The following is a 15,062-nucleotide window of genomic DNA, read 5'->3' on the forward strand; positions in this document are numbered from 1 at the left end:
AAAACACTCGTCTGCCTGCTTCAAAGGATGCTGAGACGGGCCCTGAGCTCAACAGCTGGAAAAAGGAGAAAGGAACTACGTGAGGGCATCAGCACATCTATCTACCAAGTGATCGCCTTCCTAAGTACCTGCAAGTGCAGGGCTTTGATGACGGGAGATCGCAGAACCTGCCAAGAGGCATGTTCGATACTCAAAGGACCATCACAGAAGAATCGAGAAGACTGTAGGTAGCATCAAACGTTTAAGCTGGCCGAAATACCGACGAGATACCGCGCATGGTTGGAAGCAACGGGCAATGTGGAACATGTCTTGGCGATCTGATAATAAAGTCATCCAAAGTGTAGCAGCCAAGTCGTTTCTGCATAGCCTCATGTTCTGTGTTTGTATTGAACCCAACTTGGCGCGGTGGAAGTCTGATCTCCCGGCTCGAGATATCTTTTCTCGTCATACATTTGACACGACCGCACAATGGACTGAGAGCAGTAGCCTGAATATGGTAGCTGTGGTCGAGAAGCAGAAGGCATCTACCTTGATGGAGCATCTGTGCGCACGTTTAGTAAAGCTCAAAGCTACCGTTTCCATCATGGGCAAAGTTGAGGAGAAACGGCGGGGTGATGGGGAATGCAACAGCCTCACTTCGGATGTGCATGCAAAAGGGCGAAGTAGGAGGGCAAACGCAGCCGAAAGTTCCCTCCCTGAAGTCGCTGCGGACCGCGGCCACGAAGCTTAAGTTGCTGGCAAGACCCTTGAATAGTTGGGCTCCGAGGCAGCTTGGCGGCGGTATCGGGGCTAAATCTTGACCGCACAGCCCGGGGTGCGGGAACCATCAGCGCAGAGATGAGATGGCGAAGCAAGCGTTCGTTGATGGTGTCTCGGCAACAGTGTGGAGGTATTCTCTTACATCCCATACCTGGGAAAGAAACAGGCAAGATATTTGTGTGTTGGGAAAAAACTGGGTTCCACCGTGTGCTGAATGGGAGGCTAACAGAGGTGAAGTTCCCGAAACGAACGTGTGCTTCTCAATCGCTGCAACCTGACGTACAGCATGCGTACCTGCGGAACGCGGGAGGCGATCTGATGTTTCTGTGGGTGCGGGTGCGGGTGTCTCTCGGAGGAAGATCGTCAGGTGTGGCATCCCATGCCGAATGGATACTCTCTGGTGTACTCCGTGTACGGATACTCTGTATGGAGTAGGTATAGACTCATAGAGGACCTTTCAAACAACTTGTTGGTAGGTATCCGTGCTCGGTGGGTGTACTGCCGTAAATGTCGTGAATGTCTGGCGATGCAAGGTCGTGTGCCGATGTGCAACATTATCAGACAACGGATGAATCAAGAAAGATGGGGGGCGGAAAACCGGAAACGGCCAACGGCAGGGGATAGACTCCTGGAGCTAAGCAAGGGACGGGCGAGAGAAACGGTGGTGAATGGATGGATTGAATGTCGGCTTGCGTCGCAGTCGGAGGTGTCGCAGCAGCTATCGGTAAGGAAGAAGGCCAAAGGCGAGGGGCCACGTCGGGTCCGTCATGTCAACGGGAGCTGGCGACGTCAGGGCAATTTCGATTTCGATTCGACGCCATTGCCAAGGCGCCGTGTAATACACTGCGCCTGTTGTGCCAAGAGCCAGTCGGTCAGTTGGTTGTTCTGTGAGGCGCTTGCTTCTGGGTGCATATTGAGGATGTGCTTCCTGTTGGACCCGTTTGGTGTTCTTTTTGCCACCAGGACATACAACGCAGCGGCTGCCTCCCTCGAATATCTCTTGTGGGCTCGCATGGTCCGTAAGAAATGGAAGAAGTTAACTTGATGAACAACTTGATACATACCTACAAGTATGTAGAAAATGGCAGTGCACAGATGGAAGGGAGGGAGATGAGAACCTACCACATTAAGCGTACTGCTAAAACGGAGCAAGAATAGCCGGGGTGCCTTGCATGCAGAGTTTGGCGGGTTGGAAGACCCAGCAGGAAGCAACAGGGTGGTGGCAGCTCAGTTTCGGCATGAGTTGCTCAGAGGCACAGAATGGAGACTTGCTCCTGCTGCTGTTGCTGCTGAAGCTGGGAGCCCGGCGTCATCGTGGGCTCATCCGCGCTCCTGATTGGGCGCCAAGTGTTTCTTAGCGGGAGGTGTCCGTCACCTTAGTGCCTTCCACTACGCAGTGGGTGGGTGGCTGCCAGTGTGCCAGGTTGCGGCTTGTCGCTGAGTGTGTTGCACATCCCCACTGGGGGGAAGGTGTCAAGGTTGCGTCGCTGCACCATCTGCGTAACTGATACGGCCCAGTCTGAGGTGGCCTGGGAGTCTGGACCTTACCTTACTGCGTAAAGCTGGACAAGAACAGGCAGTAAAAGTATCCGTAGCAGGCAGAAACGGTAAAAACAGAGGTGACGGAATCTGGGGCTGTTCCCAAACAGTGAGCTGTCGCGCTGAAGTGGCACACTGCGAGCCGCCCTCATCCCTGGCGACCTCAGCCTGGGCAGCCCAGCCCAGTTGGTACGCCGCCATCGCCATTTTTTTGCGCCGTGATTAGCTCGCCTCGACTACGTATTTTTCTTTCCTTTATCAATCTACCCACTCGGACCAACCTCATATCATCGTGCCTTCCCTTCTGTGGCTGAGAACTCTCGGTCCTTCTACCCATCACCTTTACCTGTATTCTGCCTTTCCCTTCTTCCATCTTTTCCCCCTCCCACACCTTGTCCATCAACTTGATACCTGCACGTGCTTCCTTTCCTCAACGATTCTCTACCAAACGACGAGCAGCGACACCAATACACTAATACTACCTACTTTCGCACTCCCTCATGTCTCTTTTCGCCAGAGAATGAGAGCTTGGTCGCAAACTTCTGGAAAAGGCCGAACTCTACTGTGGAGGCCCGACACATACCACCGATAATCCCGACATCCAACGAAAAACCCGATCACCGACTTCAACACCGTACCTTACTCTTTCAGTTGCGATCCGTCCCATCGCCGACTATCCGAAACATTCACATCGCGCTGCTTGGGCCCGATTACAAGGTCAACGCGCCGCGCCAAGCCTCTTGAGAACCTTCCATCAGCTTTGGCCGCTCAGGACCTCCGTCCTGAAGCCCTTTCCATCTCCGCCGTAACCTTCCTTCAACCTCGACATCCGCAGTCTCCGTCTTTGCGCTCTCTTTTAATATCCACGTCCCAGAATGGACCAACAATACTTGACGTCGCCGACGTCGTTTCGACTGGCAGACATGGCTCAAAACGTATACGAAATGCCCCTCATGGCTATGAAGAAGCCTCACGATTCACACCCCTCCATGGGTAACTTGGTTCTTCTCGTCTTCGAGGCTGTCCTCGAGGTTGTGTGCGTGAGCTTGCCGGGCTACATCATTGCCCGTCTTGGGCACTTTGATGCTGAAAAGCAAAAGTTCTTGGCCAACCTCAATGTCATGCTATTCACGCCTTGCCTTAGTATGTCTACAATTCCACCTCGCCTGCACGATAGTGTCCAAGTAGCCTTCCTAACAGTGTTCACAAGTCTTTACCAAGTTGGCTTCGCAACTCAATGCCGACAAGCTCCTCGATCTCGCCGTAATCCCCATCATCTTCATCATTCAGACTCTTGTCTCCTGGCTCGTCGCTACCGGCGTCGCCCGCGGCTTTGGCTTCAACCGCCGCGCTACTAACTTTGTCACGGCCATGGGAGTCTTTGGAAACTCAAACTCCCTGCCCATCTCTATGATCTTGTCCCTGTCGCAAACTATCAAGGGGCTACACTGGGACAAGATCCCCGGGGACAACGATGACGAGGTTGGTGCCCGTGGTATTCTATACCTCTTGATCTTCCAGCAGCTCGGTCAGTTGGTGCGCTGGAGCTGGGGCTACCACGTGCTGCTTGCTCCCAAGGACAAGTACCCCGAGTACCAGGACGAGCGCGTCGAGGAGGGACAATACCCGGGAGATCGCGAGACCGCTCCCCTATTGACCGAGTACGATGACGGCACCGCTACGTCCCGTAGTCACTCGAGTGATGACCTATCCAACTATGAGCCGGCCGGTCGCACCCCTGTTGCTAGCAGATCCAGAGCCTCCCCCGCCGATACCGAAGACGAGGACGACGACTACCTTCCCAAGAAGCCGATGAAGACCAACGGTCTCGCACCCCTCAATGGTAACCATCCCGTTTTCGACGGAAGTGGCGATGAGATATCGTCCTTTCCCCGCATTCGTAACACGGATGAACCCGAAATCCCCGAGGGAGTTAAAGGCTACCCTAGCCGCATTAAGAACGCCTTCAACAACGCCGTCACCTCTGCTAAGGAATCGACATCAAACTTCTTTGCGAGAGTCTACAACAGTTTGCCGACCCCCTTCAAGACGATTCTCTCGGCCCTAAGCCGCTTCGCCGGCAAGTTTTACAACTTTTTGTGGGAGTTCATGAACCCGCCTCTGTGGGCCATGCTCAGCGCCGTCGTTGTTGCCTCAGTCCCGGCTCTGCAGAAGATCTTTTTCGAAGAGGGATCCTTCATCAAGAACAGTTTCACGGATGCTGTTCAGTCCAGTGGTGGCGTCGCTGTGCCCTTGATCCTGGTTGTTCTTGGTGCCAACCTAGCTCGCAACACGCAAAAGAGCGAGAAGATGCGGGATCCTGAGGAGGACCAGATCGGAACCAAGCTCCTTGTCGCATCCTTGGTGTGCCGCATGCTCCTGCCGACTTTGATCATGACCCCTATTCTGGCCGTCTTCGCCAAGTATGTGCCAGTCAGCATTCTGGATGACCCCATCTTTGTCATCGTCTGCTTCTTGTTGACCGGCGCCCCGAGTGCTCTCCAATTGGCTCAGATTTGCCAAATCAACGAGGTTTACGAAAGTGTCATGTCGAGAATCCTCTTCCAGAGCTATGTTATCTGGTATGTAGCCAAATGTGTCTGGATTTCTTCCTCTGCATATACTAACAAGTGTCGTAGGATTCTTCCATCAACCTTGGTGCTCGTCATGTGCGCTTTGGAGGTCGTGGAGTGGGCTGCATAGGCTCCCTGGTGATTTCTTTTGTTCTGGAGGGCACAAGGTAATAGGCAATATAATGGTGCCGTTGATTTCAACAGAAATGGTTGAGGCGTTCAGGTATCCTCAAGACACGACGTGGCTCGGGGCAAAAGCAAAACATGAATTGGCCCTTTGCCATGTATTATCACAACACAAGCGGATTGGGAGGCAGTGGACTGCTGTACACTCTGAGTCTGAGATATCAGGTCTTTGAGGGGACTTGTTTGCGTCATCGACGCTTAGCAATGTTACAGCGAGTGTACATAGTAATAATAGGAATCTGTACATTATCATGGAACTTCCTCCTGATTATCTGCCTCCACACTATGACCTGGACATGATGTTCGATACGGATTGATTTCAATGCAAATCACTCGCTTTCATAAGTCTCATCCTCGTTTCGGACACTCAATACCGCGTAAGAATCATAGCGGCGGACACAGATTAATACCTCGAGGAAGCCTTAAAAAGAGCCAAATCAGAGAATATGACTTACATGTTAAAGAATAAGGCAAGGCGTAGGCATATTGCGGTTCGGCCGATCTAGAGCCACGCCGGCACCACAATCTCAAATAGAGTAAGGTATGTTGAACCGATGTTGTCTACCTTCATCTTCCGCATCTAGATGCCTTTATAAGTAAAATGACTGAACCGCAGTTGCCCGTTGACCGAACCCCACCGAGGCGCGTGCCTGCCACCTCGGTATGGATCCACCTATATCACGTGATCACACGTCAGTCCTGGCACGACAGGAAAGAGGGTCGTGGTTTGCGACGCCTTGGTCAATTTCGCCAACCTGTCAACCAAGATTTTGTCCCAAAACAAGCAACCATGGCGTCCCGAACGAGATCGCTCTCTCGCGACCGCTACCGCGACCATTCTCGGTCATTGACACCGCTGTCAGACCGGTCTCGCTCCCCAGTCCGTCGTCATACGTACGATTCGCGATCTCCGTCGCGTTCCCGATCTCCCACGCCGCGACGAAATGGCAGGCAGAGAAGCGGAAGCCGCAGCCGGAGCCGTGGAAGAAGCGCTAGTCCTGCTATCAGAAGCACCAAGGTAAATTGATCTTCTCGCTCTATGAATCACTCGCGCTGTCATTTTTCAAGCTGCTGACTCTGCATTGAATTAGATTGTTGTCGAGCGATTGACCAAGAATATCAATGAAGCCCATTTGGAGGAGATATTTGGCCAATTTGGGCACATCAAGGATCTTGACCTGCCCATTAATAGAACTCGTCAGTATCTGTCCTCACAGGGTCGACTTGAACGGCCTCCAAATGGATCCCTGCTACATGAGGCTGACATTCCTTCTCCTCCAGACGGCACTAACCGCGGCACTGCTTACATCCTATACGATACCGAGGCTGATGCTGAGGATGCTATTGCCCACATGCATGAGGCACAGCTTGATGGCGCGGTAATCAACGTTTCAATCGTCCTTCCCCGGCGCAAGATGTCCCCAGCACCTCCAGCTGCTCGACGTGGCGGAGGCTCCGATGCTAGAGGCGGCCGAGGGGCAAGAGCTCAGGGCGGATTCCACGGTGGTGGAGGAGGCGGACCCGGCCCTTTCGGCCAGAACGGTCCCCGACGGGGTGCATCACCACCTCAGGGTCGCTTTGGCCCCAGATCAGACACCTACCGGCCTCGATCGCTTTCGCGTTCCCCAAGCCGATCTCCCGTTGCTGCTCCTCCGTCCAGAGGCGGTGGTGGAAGCAGATACCGAAGCCGTTCAAGATCATACTCTCGGTCTCCATCACCACCCCCGAGACGTGGAGGAGGTGCACGCGGTAACGACCGCAACCGCCGAAGAAGGAGCCCGAGTCGAGACAGCTACGATAGCTACGATAGCCGTCGATCCCGGTCCCCGAGCCGTAGTCGTGATCGTGGCGGCGGCGGCGGCGGCGGCGGCGGTGGTCGTGGGTACAGATGAGTCAAATTTGGAGCGCCACTGGGCGAAATGGGTTTGGTTTGTGATTTCTCTTTCAGGCGTTATGAGGAACGAGGAAAAGTCGGCTGGGATACCCTAAGGCGGGCGGCGGGCGTGGGCATTTCAGTCAACCCGTAAGACCTGATTATGCCTGCACGTATTCTCAGCTAATAATGCGTAGACAAATGCTTAGATTGCTGGATCTTCACACATGTTTCACGCCCTACCTCGACTGGTGACTCGATGCCACGAATCTGCCTCGCACGCGGAATCCACTGTGTATTTTGACATTCTCGGCTCGCAGAGCTAAACCACACCTGATCACTAATCAAAAAAAGCCTGCGATTGTCAAGTGACAACCTCGCGCGTGGATCAAGCGTTGCGTGTGGGCTTACGCCGGAGCTTCGTATATTGCAAACTGGCAACATGATTTATTTATTTCGGTTGGTCTGAGCAGGCTGATTGGATGGTATTATGGCGAATAGGAAGGCGTAGTTCGAAGATCGGTCAGTCCTATTTCGGTGCTTTTTGCCTTTGCCGCAATCCTTCAGCCGATAGAGCCAACCCGATGAGTGCAATGCTGTGGAGTCTTGCCGGCCGTTCCCGCGATACATCACGGTTCTCAAAGGTTCCTGCGCTTTCGACGAAGTTCCCGGTCATCTCAAAGAGTCACCAAGTCTAAGCAAGGGCGAAACCTGTCTGAGTTCTGCTTCGGCGGTCGCGACTGAGTGTACTCTCGGGCGGAGAAAGTGGATGCGGTTCGGGCTCGATTTGGTATCATGTGAGCTTACACAACCTCACAGAACACGCCTATCTCGGTCTCCGCCCGACTGACATTTCATGAGATGCAGATCAACCGATGTTGCCTACGTCCATGACGCCTTTCACAGCGATTCGATGTTGAGTCAGCTTCCATACATGTTTATTTTTGACTCCCACAGAGCGAATCGACATCGGGGCAATAGGCAGCGTTTGGCCACTTCGACTCTTTCTGACCAAGCCGTGCGGTTGCTTACGCCGAAGTGGAGGAACTGACGGCACGACACCGAATGCTATTATTTCGGATATCACCTTGTGGACTATCTGGAAAGAATATGCACAGTACCTTGGGGCCACCACAAGTGTACGACGGTTGACAGAGATTCTTCATCTTTCGGGTTACACAAACTCCATGTGCTTGGTTTCGGGCACGCTGACAACATATCTGAACACGCACCCTCATTTGGCACTGAAGAGACCCACGCAACATGCAAGTCGTCATGGTAGCTGTCAGAGCCAATCGTAGGCTGTTCAAGCTGACCCCGATACTGGGATGAGGGGCAGTGGCCCCTGAGAACTCGTCGTTCACGCAGGCATCACACCAATAACTCCGCACTCCCCGCCAGCCTGATGCTTCACAACCACCTGGCCGGTTCACCCAAACGAAACACCGGCGGCGGCGGCAGCAACATCAGAACCGGCAGCCAGGTACAAGGTGATTATGTCTCGGCTCTAGGGTAGCCCTGCTCTATTACCTACTGTTGCTCTATCACCCCATCAAAGGGCTGCAACAATTCTGCAGCAGGGGGTTTAAGGCCGGGGCGACCGACAGTAACACCCTACTCGCCATGGCTCACCCGCGATTTCGACAGGTGAAGTCTCTTTCTGACTCAAGAAACTTGCTTTCAGTCGTCTTACGGCATGTTCAATATGCCGCAGTCCACACTTGCGTGGCAGCAAGCCAAGCATTGGAAGCGGCGCAGAGGGGAGTTCCCTCGTTGTGAGTTTGGTGACTGTCTCCTACCCCAGTCAAATCCCCCACATCGCTCACTTAGGAGAGAGCTAAGCTGAGCTAAACAGACCAAAGAGGTCAAACGAACGCATCTTAACCTAGTCGACTGCCTTATAACACTGGGTCTCATGATCCACTAGGCTGATCGAGACTGAAACGCCGTAAATGCAAGAGATCGTTCTCGGCCACGATCCAGCACTCCATAGAGTTTGTACAACGTCGTCGTTCAACGGTTGACAAAGCCTCAGCATCCTTCAGCCCTATGGACTTACACCCTCGCCCTGCTCCAGCCTGCTGGGTGCAAAGCATGGAACAACGTGGGATGTGGGTGTGGCCAAATCCGCCCCGTCGGCTCTGCGCTAGACCGGAAAAACGTACACACTGCGTCCTTCGCGTCAACTGCTTGCTTACGTCCTGTACATCTTGGGCCTCTCGTCTACCCCCCGGGTGCTCATTTTATCCCAGTATCAGCGTGGCCATGTCTCGTTTCGCCTACCCTCCACACCCTATCTTGGAATATCAAATTCTTTGGATGTAGATTGGACAAAATCCGCGCGAGCCACACCACACCCGGCTGAGTGGCCCCGCGTTCATCGTCTTTCTATCCCCAAGCCTCCCAGATGGGGGCTGTTTCTTAGCCTCTCAGTGTGGCCCAAGGCCTTTTGTTCTGCTCAACTTACGTGTTCTGACTTGTTCGCTCGACCGGCCCCGACATACCTGCAGTCCGGAACCAAGAACCGGACGACGTCGTCGTTGCTCACATGACGGACCACCTCGGCGGGACTCTTACCACCCCCCCTCAGTCGGCGAGTGACGACCAGGCAGCAAGTCCAGAAATACTCTTTGGTACTGCTGGGCATTGTACCGGGCGACTGACAGTTCGTTGAACAACAGGTCTCCGACGCATTCATGCCATCGGCCGGCCGTTTGACGATTTGTTGCCTGGCTCGACTGGTTACACAGCTGCTTTCAACGAGGCATAATCCCACGTTCGCCGTTAGCATCTCACGCTGTTGACTGTCACACACTTTACCCGACCCCTGCCGCACTCATCTTGGAGTAGGATGTCCATCCACCCCTTCACAGCCATGTTTGCCTATTCCTTGCCCGCGGGGGCGCCCTTCCTACCCACTCTCTTGGGAGCCTTATGCCGAATCTGGTTGGTCGTTCCCGGTTTCTGGGAGCCTGACCGGTAGGCTGTATGTGCTTCGACTTGCCTTGCCAGAAGCGGCTTGAGATCCTTACGGGAAGGGAGTACAAAGTTGATGTATCTTTTCGCAATACCCCCTTCCATCCCTTGTCACACGCGATATTTAGCAGATGAGCTCTGGTTGTCGTGTCACACAAGGCAGTAATCTTCGCGCTAAGCGCCAGGTCAGTTGCCGTTTGGATGTCTTTGAGGACATGGTGTCGGAGGTATAGACATGTTCAATGGACTAGCTGGGCAATGTTCAACGTTGTGGAGGGTCCTTGTCTGTGTATATGTCTTGGTGTACAGGCAGAGCCTCATGGAGGGTTCATGAAGACGTATATAGGAGGCGGCTGGCATCTGGTCTGGATGTCTCAGATGGCAGAACTCTATCACCACAACCCTCAACCACCCCTAGCAAGACTCCCAGAAAACACTGATCAGTCACTTCATCATTCACTGAACACACCGTCTTCGATACCTCTTATTCACCAACTTGATCATAATCGGCCCCCAAATCCTGAACAACTCCAACAAGGCCACACTATAAAATTACTCGTCTAGAGAGGCACACATTGCAACAATGTTGTCCCCGATATACTCAAACATCTTTGACAAGATCAACGTACCAACACACATTTCTGACGAAGACTTTGAAGAGATCCACGTACCAACAAACATTCCATACGAGGGCTTGGGCATCTACCCAATTACCTTTCCCGATCCTCCTCCTACACCACCCGGCGGCGGTCCCCGTGGACCTACCCCTTGGCCAAACGTGCCTACGCCCCCAAACAGTCCCTAAACTGGGAGACTAGTACGGCCACGACAATTAGCTTAAGACTCTCTGGTCTACACCGATACGTCCAAGATGTTGTTCGTGAATGCACCCGTTGGGGAGGAGAAGAGCGGAAAGAAGACGGCGACGGCTACTTCCGGTCAGAAGAAGGGCGGCGAATTCTCCTCGGCTGTCAATGGAGACTCGAAGACTACCGCGGGACCCTTTGAACTGCCTGGGTGCTCCGTTCAGGATCCGGCTACCAAATGCGGGTCTTCAGCACTGCAGCCGCCGGGGTCTCAGGATCCTGCTAAGCGGTCGTCTTGATGGCTGCTTATACCTCAGTATCTTGTCGACTCTTTCTTCGGCTCAACTCGGATCTTCATTCCTAGTTTCTACAATTCTCATCATGTCCTTTGTTCCCTTTCTTTTGTCCCCGTTTCACGCCCCCGGCATGAAAACACCAACACGGGGACCAGTACACGCGCAAAGCATACACTAGACTTGCATTCTCTGCGAAGAGAAAACGCATCATCCGCATATCATCAAGCAGTCGTTCAACGGTCTCTTTTTTCTCTATTCGGTAGCAGGCATTTACGGTATTGGGTAGCATTCGCTTTTTAAGTAATAGAGAAACGGACGTCCATGTAGTCAATACACTTATCAACATGGAGCTCAAACAATCTCTCCATCCTGCTTTGTGATATGTTCTAAGTGATCCGAGGTGAAGGATGTCCTTATCATATGGGAATCTGGGTGCCGTTAGCCCTCTCTTGGGTTGTGTCTCTTGAGATTTGCTCACTGGTTGCTCAAATTGACCTAAGGTACGTGGATAGAGAGAGAGTTGGCATGGCCATGGTGAACAACTACAGTGAGTTTATAGGGGAGGCTCGTGTCACTACTAGACGATCAGTATTCAGCCTAAGCCATATTTGAGGGCTAAAGAGAGATGACCTCACGACTCAATGATTGAATACCATCTACAATATCAAGGAGTGCTGATTGGGGCCACTGGCTTCGTGGCTTTGATGTTGTATCAGGATTCATAAAGCAATTGAGTTGATATGTATTGCAGTCCAGGCCTGAGTAATATTGAAGCACTGGGTAGGCCCTGTGAGTTTCAAAATATTGTTTCGCTTTCGCGGGTCTCGAGGGCAGGTAAATCGACTCCGTACGGCTGTCAAGACTCGGGAGAATTCACATCATTTTCTTTCATTCTCAATACGATTCGGTCAAGAGTCAAATACAAAGCGCTTCTCTAATACACATTCTGGTTTCTCGGTAATTATCCGGTAGCAGGTCAACATGACTTATCCCATTTTCATCTCGCAGGCCCCAGGAAAACAGCATCATGGTCATTATGATGGTTGGGAGATCTCCATGACATCCGCGATACTTCTGCTGAGATATCGTTCTAGACGAGGAGAATGATATTTCAATATCCTCGTGCTGCTGTTCTACTTTTTGCCGCTCACAAGTCATCGAAGGCTGATTATCGATCAAGTTACAACACGGCGCCGCGCTGAACATACTTGCATAGCTAATCTTCCTCAAGTCTAATCTGCAAAGTTCAACAAGGTCAATCTAACACTGATTATGTTGCATTCGTCTTCAACGTTTTGTTTGAATGCTTAACAGGTACGCTGGGGCTCGATCCACAGTCCTCCTACTTAATACTCTCATTTCAACAAGTCAATGAACCTGAACATTCCAAGACCATTGCCTAAGGCGAAAGGCCTATGGCGTTCTATGGATATGAGGAACACCGCTCGAGATTCATCGCTACATTTCACTTCATGATCAAGTTTGACAAGGCTCCCGTGACGCGGTGATGATGGAGCCCCATTGTCGTTCACTTTCCTTCACATTATATCAGTGATTATAGAGCACACTTCTCTCACAAATAGGTTGTTAAATGGGATCTCATGGGAAGGAAGCAGATCTGGCGAACTCTTCATTGCTGCAGAGCTTTTATCGAGTGATCACGTAGAGTCGTAGCATACGTGAATCTAATAGATTCTTCATATCCCATGGTTCTTGGTGTATGCTGGTGATGCGAGTAGCTCCAGGTACGTTGAACTGAAACTTCTCGAGAGCAGACATATGAAGCCTAGAGAGTTGTGTCATGTCACCCAAGATGGGATCTATATATCAAATGTTTAACCTGCCCATTTTCACATTTATCAACGAGACAACTCGGAGGCGACGAGGCCGGAGAGCCGGCAAATGTGGGTCGGGTCCGGAAGCAGAACCGGCGGAGGATGGCTGCTCGCCGTCCCCGAAGCACCATAGAGATCGGTCAACGTTGGGATCGCTGAATCCTTTCCTCAACCTATCAAAGAAGTCACGTATCATTGAGGAACAAAGTCCCATTTAAAGCTAATGGTGAAGGCCAACCTCTCATTGAACCACTATTGGTCCAGCTGCCTCAAATTGATAGTGTCTGTTACTTGATTGATGTTGCTCCACCCTGCCCTTGATCATCGTCTGTTGTCGCCGACTCATGGAATCCCCATTGCAAAGCAAGCAATCACCAAATGAATGTCCGACCACGTGAAAACTATCGCAGTCTCAGGCAACTCATCGCTTCCGACAGGGAGAGTGCTGATCAAGACAGAGACTCGAGAGCACGGGCGCCGCGGGAACACGCCATCAATGACCCCTGTAAAGAAATGCTGGGCAGGGCGCAACAGGGCAAGGGGGGAGGGGGCCTGGCATTCAACTTGCATCTCGTGTTCCCGTGGCAGACCGCAGATGCGATGCTCCCGACTGGGATTCGCGAGGTGCTTCTGCAGCGGCCGCCTGTTGCCGAACCTCCAATTTCAGTGGTCGTCGCGATCCACGCTATCCTGCACTGCAGCTCGTGTTGAGGAGGAGGAGGGGGGAAAGAGGACGCAAAAGGTGCAACCTTGGCCAAGGCAAACTGGCTTTCTGATCCCATTACCGGATGCGCTACCTTGTCGTACGCGCAGTGTCTCGAATTTGGCCAGGAAGGTGAGGAAGCTCGTATCACAGTTTTTGATAAGGCGCTAGAGATTTCTTGGTCAAAATGGCAGATCAGCGGGAATCACTCCCAGATTCTATGGAGCGCTCGCGAGTTGCTGCACGTCCGCATTTCGTTGAGAAGGGCAGGCGGTGCTACAGGCGAGCGAAGACCACATCCCAAGTCAAACTCTATTCAACTTAACCTTGTATTTCAAAAGCTGATCCAGCTGAGACACATGGTGAGACCCGCAAAGTGATGTGTTTCTCAGTAAACTGCACAGCTTGCGAGCCGGACTCAAAGCACAGCGTTGTCCAGTCCACCACGCGACAGCTTCAGCCCCCCCAGAAGCGTCCTCGAATGACAATGTCACCGCAAGAAGCAACCGCTGTTTTACTTTATCAAGAGGGCGCGTTGGGGTGGCTGGTGAGCTGGACCGGGAACGTGGGCAAATGCCACCCTCTCTGTCTGCCAATCCTTTCTTATTCCCTCTTGGCCGTGTCACTTTCACATGCAGCCCTGCATGGGAGACGTGTGGACGTGTAACATGGGGTTCCTCCCTCGCCCTTGGGCGGTTGGTTGGCTGGCAATCTAGCACTGCTGGGCCTCCTATGCTCCATGTTGCCGGTTTCCGCTCGCTATCTCTCGAGCCTCAAGCGCGATGTTGTTATTTGCCGGGGGCCTTGTCGACTAGGAGTCTGTAGAGGACTGTCGGCAGATCAATTGCCAACGTGTAACGGTCACTGGTAAGTAAGTAAGCAAATCTTGTTTGGCCTCTTTCTCGGACAACATAGCCATCTCTGGCATGCCTATTTCCGAATATCCCAGCAAAATTCGTCTTATGTTGAACGGTGCTGACATTGACATGCCCAAATCGAGTGTCGACGCAAATCAATCCAAACTTCCTCCCAACTTCTGCGTCAAGCAGTCTCCAACTGACGCACTGTATAGTACATGTTTCTGTGAGCTGATCCAGCTAGCAAGACACAAATCTCAACCACGCCCTGGGATCAATTACATTGTAACAGTAGTAAACATCTTTCGCTCTGTTTCTCCCGGTGGCTTTCTGCCAAGAAGCTTCTCCCGGTGTCGCGGCACCGCCCTAAGCCCCCAGTTCAATGCAGAAGAGACGATCCTTCCCAGGGGCTCGTCGATGTTACCTGCAGCCCAGGGTTTAGGGTAACCGCCGTTGGTCGAGCAGCAGGCCTCTCACAGCCTCTTTAAGCGGCTCACCCTTCTCCTATGGGCCTATCGCCGTCACGAAAGGCTCATTCGATGCTCTCATTATTGCTGCGGTCGTTCTGATCGGGTTTTGGATCTCCGACCCGTGCCGCGTTGCCGTCGTGTATATTTTCGTGAGAGGAACATCGCCGCGAAGTCTCGACATCAAGTGAG

General features: G+C 52.4%; 4 protein-coding genes across 4 annotated transcripts; 3 read left to right on the forward strand and 1 right to left on the reverse strand.

The window, feature by feature from the left end:
- Nucleotides 1–3,173: 3,173 nt before the first annotated feature.
- On the forward strand, nucleotides 3,174–5,001 carry CPAR01_09888 (membrane transporter; the record flags this gene model as incomplete). The annotated part of the gene is made up of 3 exons (XM_060494151.1): nucleotides 3,174–3,441; nucleotides 3,509–4,880; nucleotides 4,938–5,001. The coding sequence occupies 3 exons, from the start codon at nucleotides 3,174–3,176 to the stop codon at nucleotides 4,999–5,001; spliced, it is 1,704 nt and encodes a 567-aa protein (XP_060346333.1).
- A 657-nt stretch (nucleotides 5,002–5,658) lies between these two features.
- CPAR01_09889 (RNA recognition domain-containing protein) lies at nucleotides 5,659–6,949 on the forward strand (the record flags this gene model as incomplete). The annotated part of the gene is made up of 2 exons (XM_060494152.1): nucleotides 5,659–6,075; nucleotides 6,149–6,949. The coding sequence occupies 2 exons, from the start codon at nucleotides 5,659–5,661 to the stop codon at nucleotides 6,947–6,949; spliced, it is 1,218 nt and encodes a 405-aa protein (XP_060346334.1).
- Nucleotides 6,950–9,813: 2,864 nt separating this feature from the next.
- Nucleotides 9,814–10,011, reverse strand: CPAR01_09890 (uncharacterized protein; the record flags this gene model as incomplete). Its single annotated transcript, XM_060494153.1, has 1 exon — nucleotides 9,814–10,011. One exon carries the CDS (start codon nucleotides 10,009–10,011, stop codon nucleotides 9,814–9,816), a length of 198 nt encoding a protein of 65 aa, XP_060346335.1.
- A 478-nt stretch (nucleotides 10,012–10,489) lies between these two features.
- CPAR01_09891 (uncharacterized protein) lies at nucleotides 10,490–11,011 on the forward strand (the record flags this gene model as incomplete). The annotated part of the gene is made up of 2 exons (XM_060494154.1): nucleotides 10,490–10,661; nucleotides 10,749–11,011. 2 exons carry the CDS (start codon nucleotides 10,490–10,492, stop codon nucleotides 11,009–11,011), a joined length of 435 nt encoding a protein of 144 aa, XP_060346336.1.
- Nucleotides 11,012–15,062: the final 4,051 nt, after the last annotated feature.

Source organism: Colletotrichum paranaense, assembly GCF_030867605.1.
Source record: "Colletotrichum paranaense strain IMI 384185 chromosome Unknown Scaffold_8.1, whole genome shotgun sequence".
Taxonomy (NCBI): domain Eukaryota; kingdom Fungi; phylum Ascomycota; class Sordariomycetes; order Glomerellales; family Glomerellaceae; genus Colletotrichum; species Colletotrichum paranaense.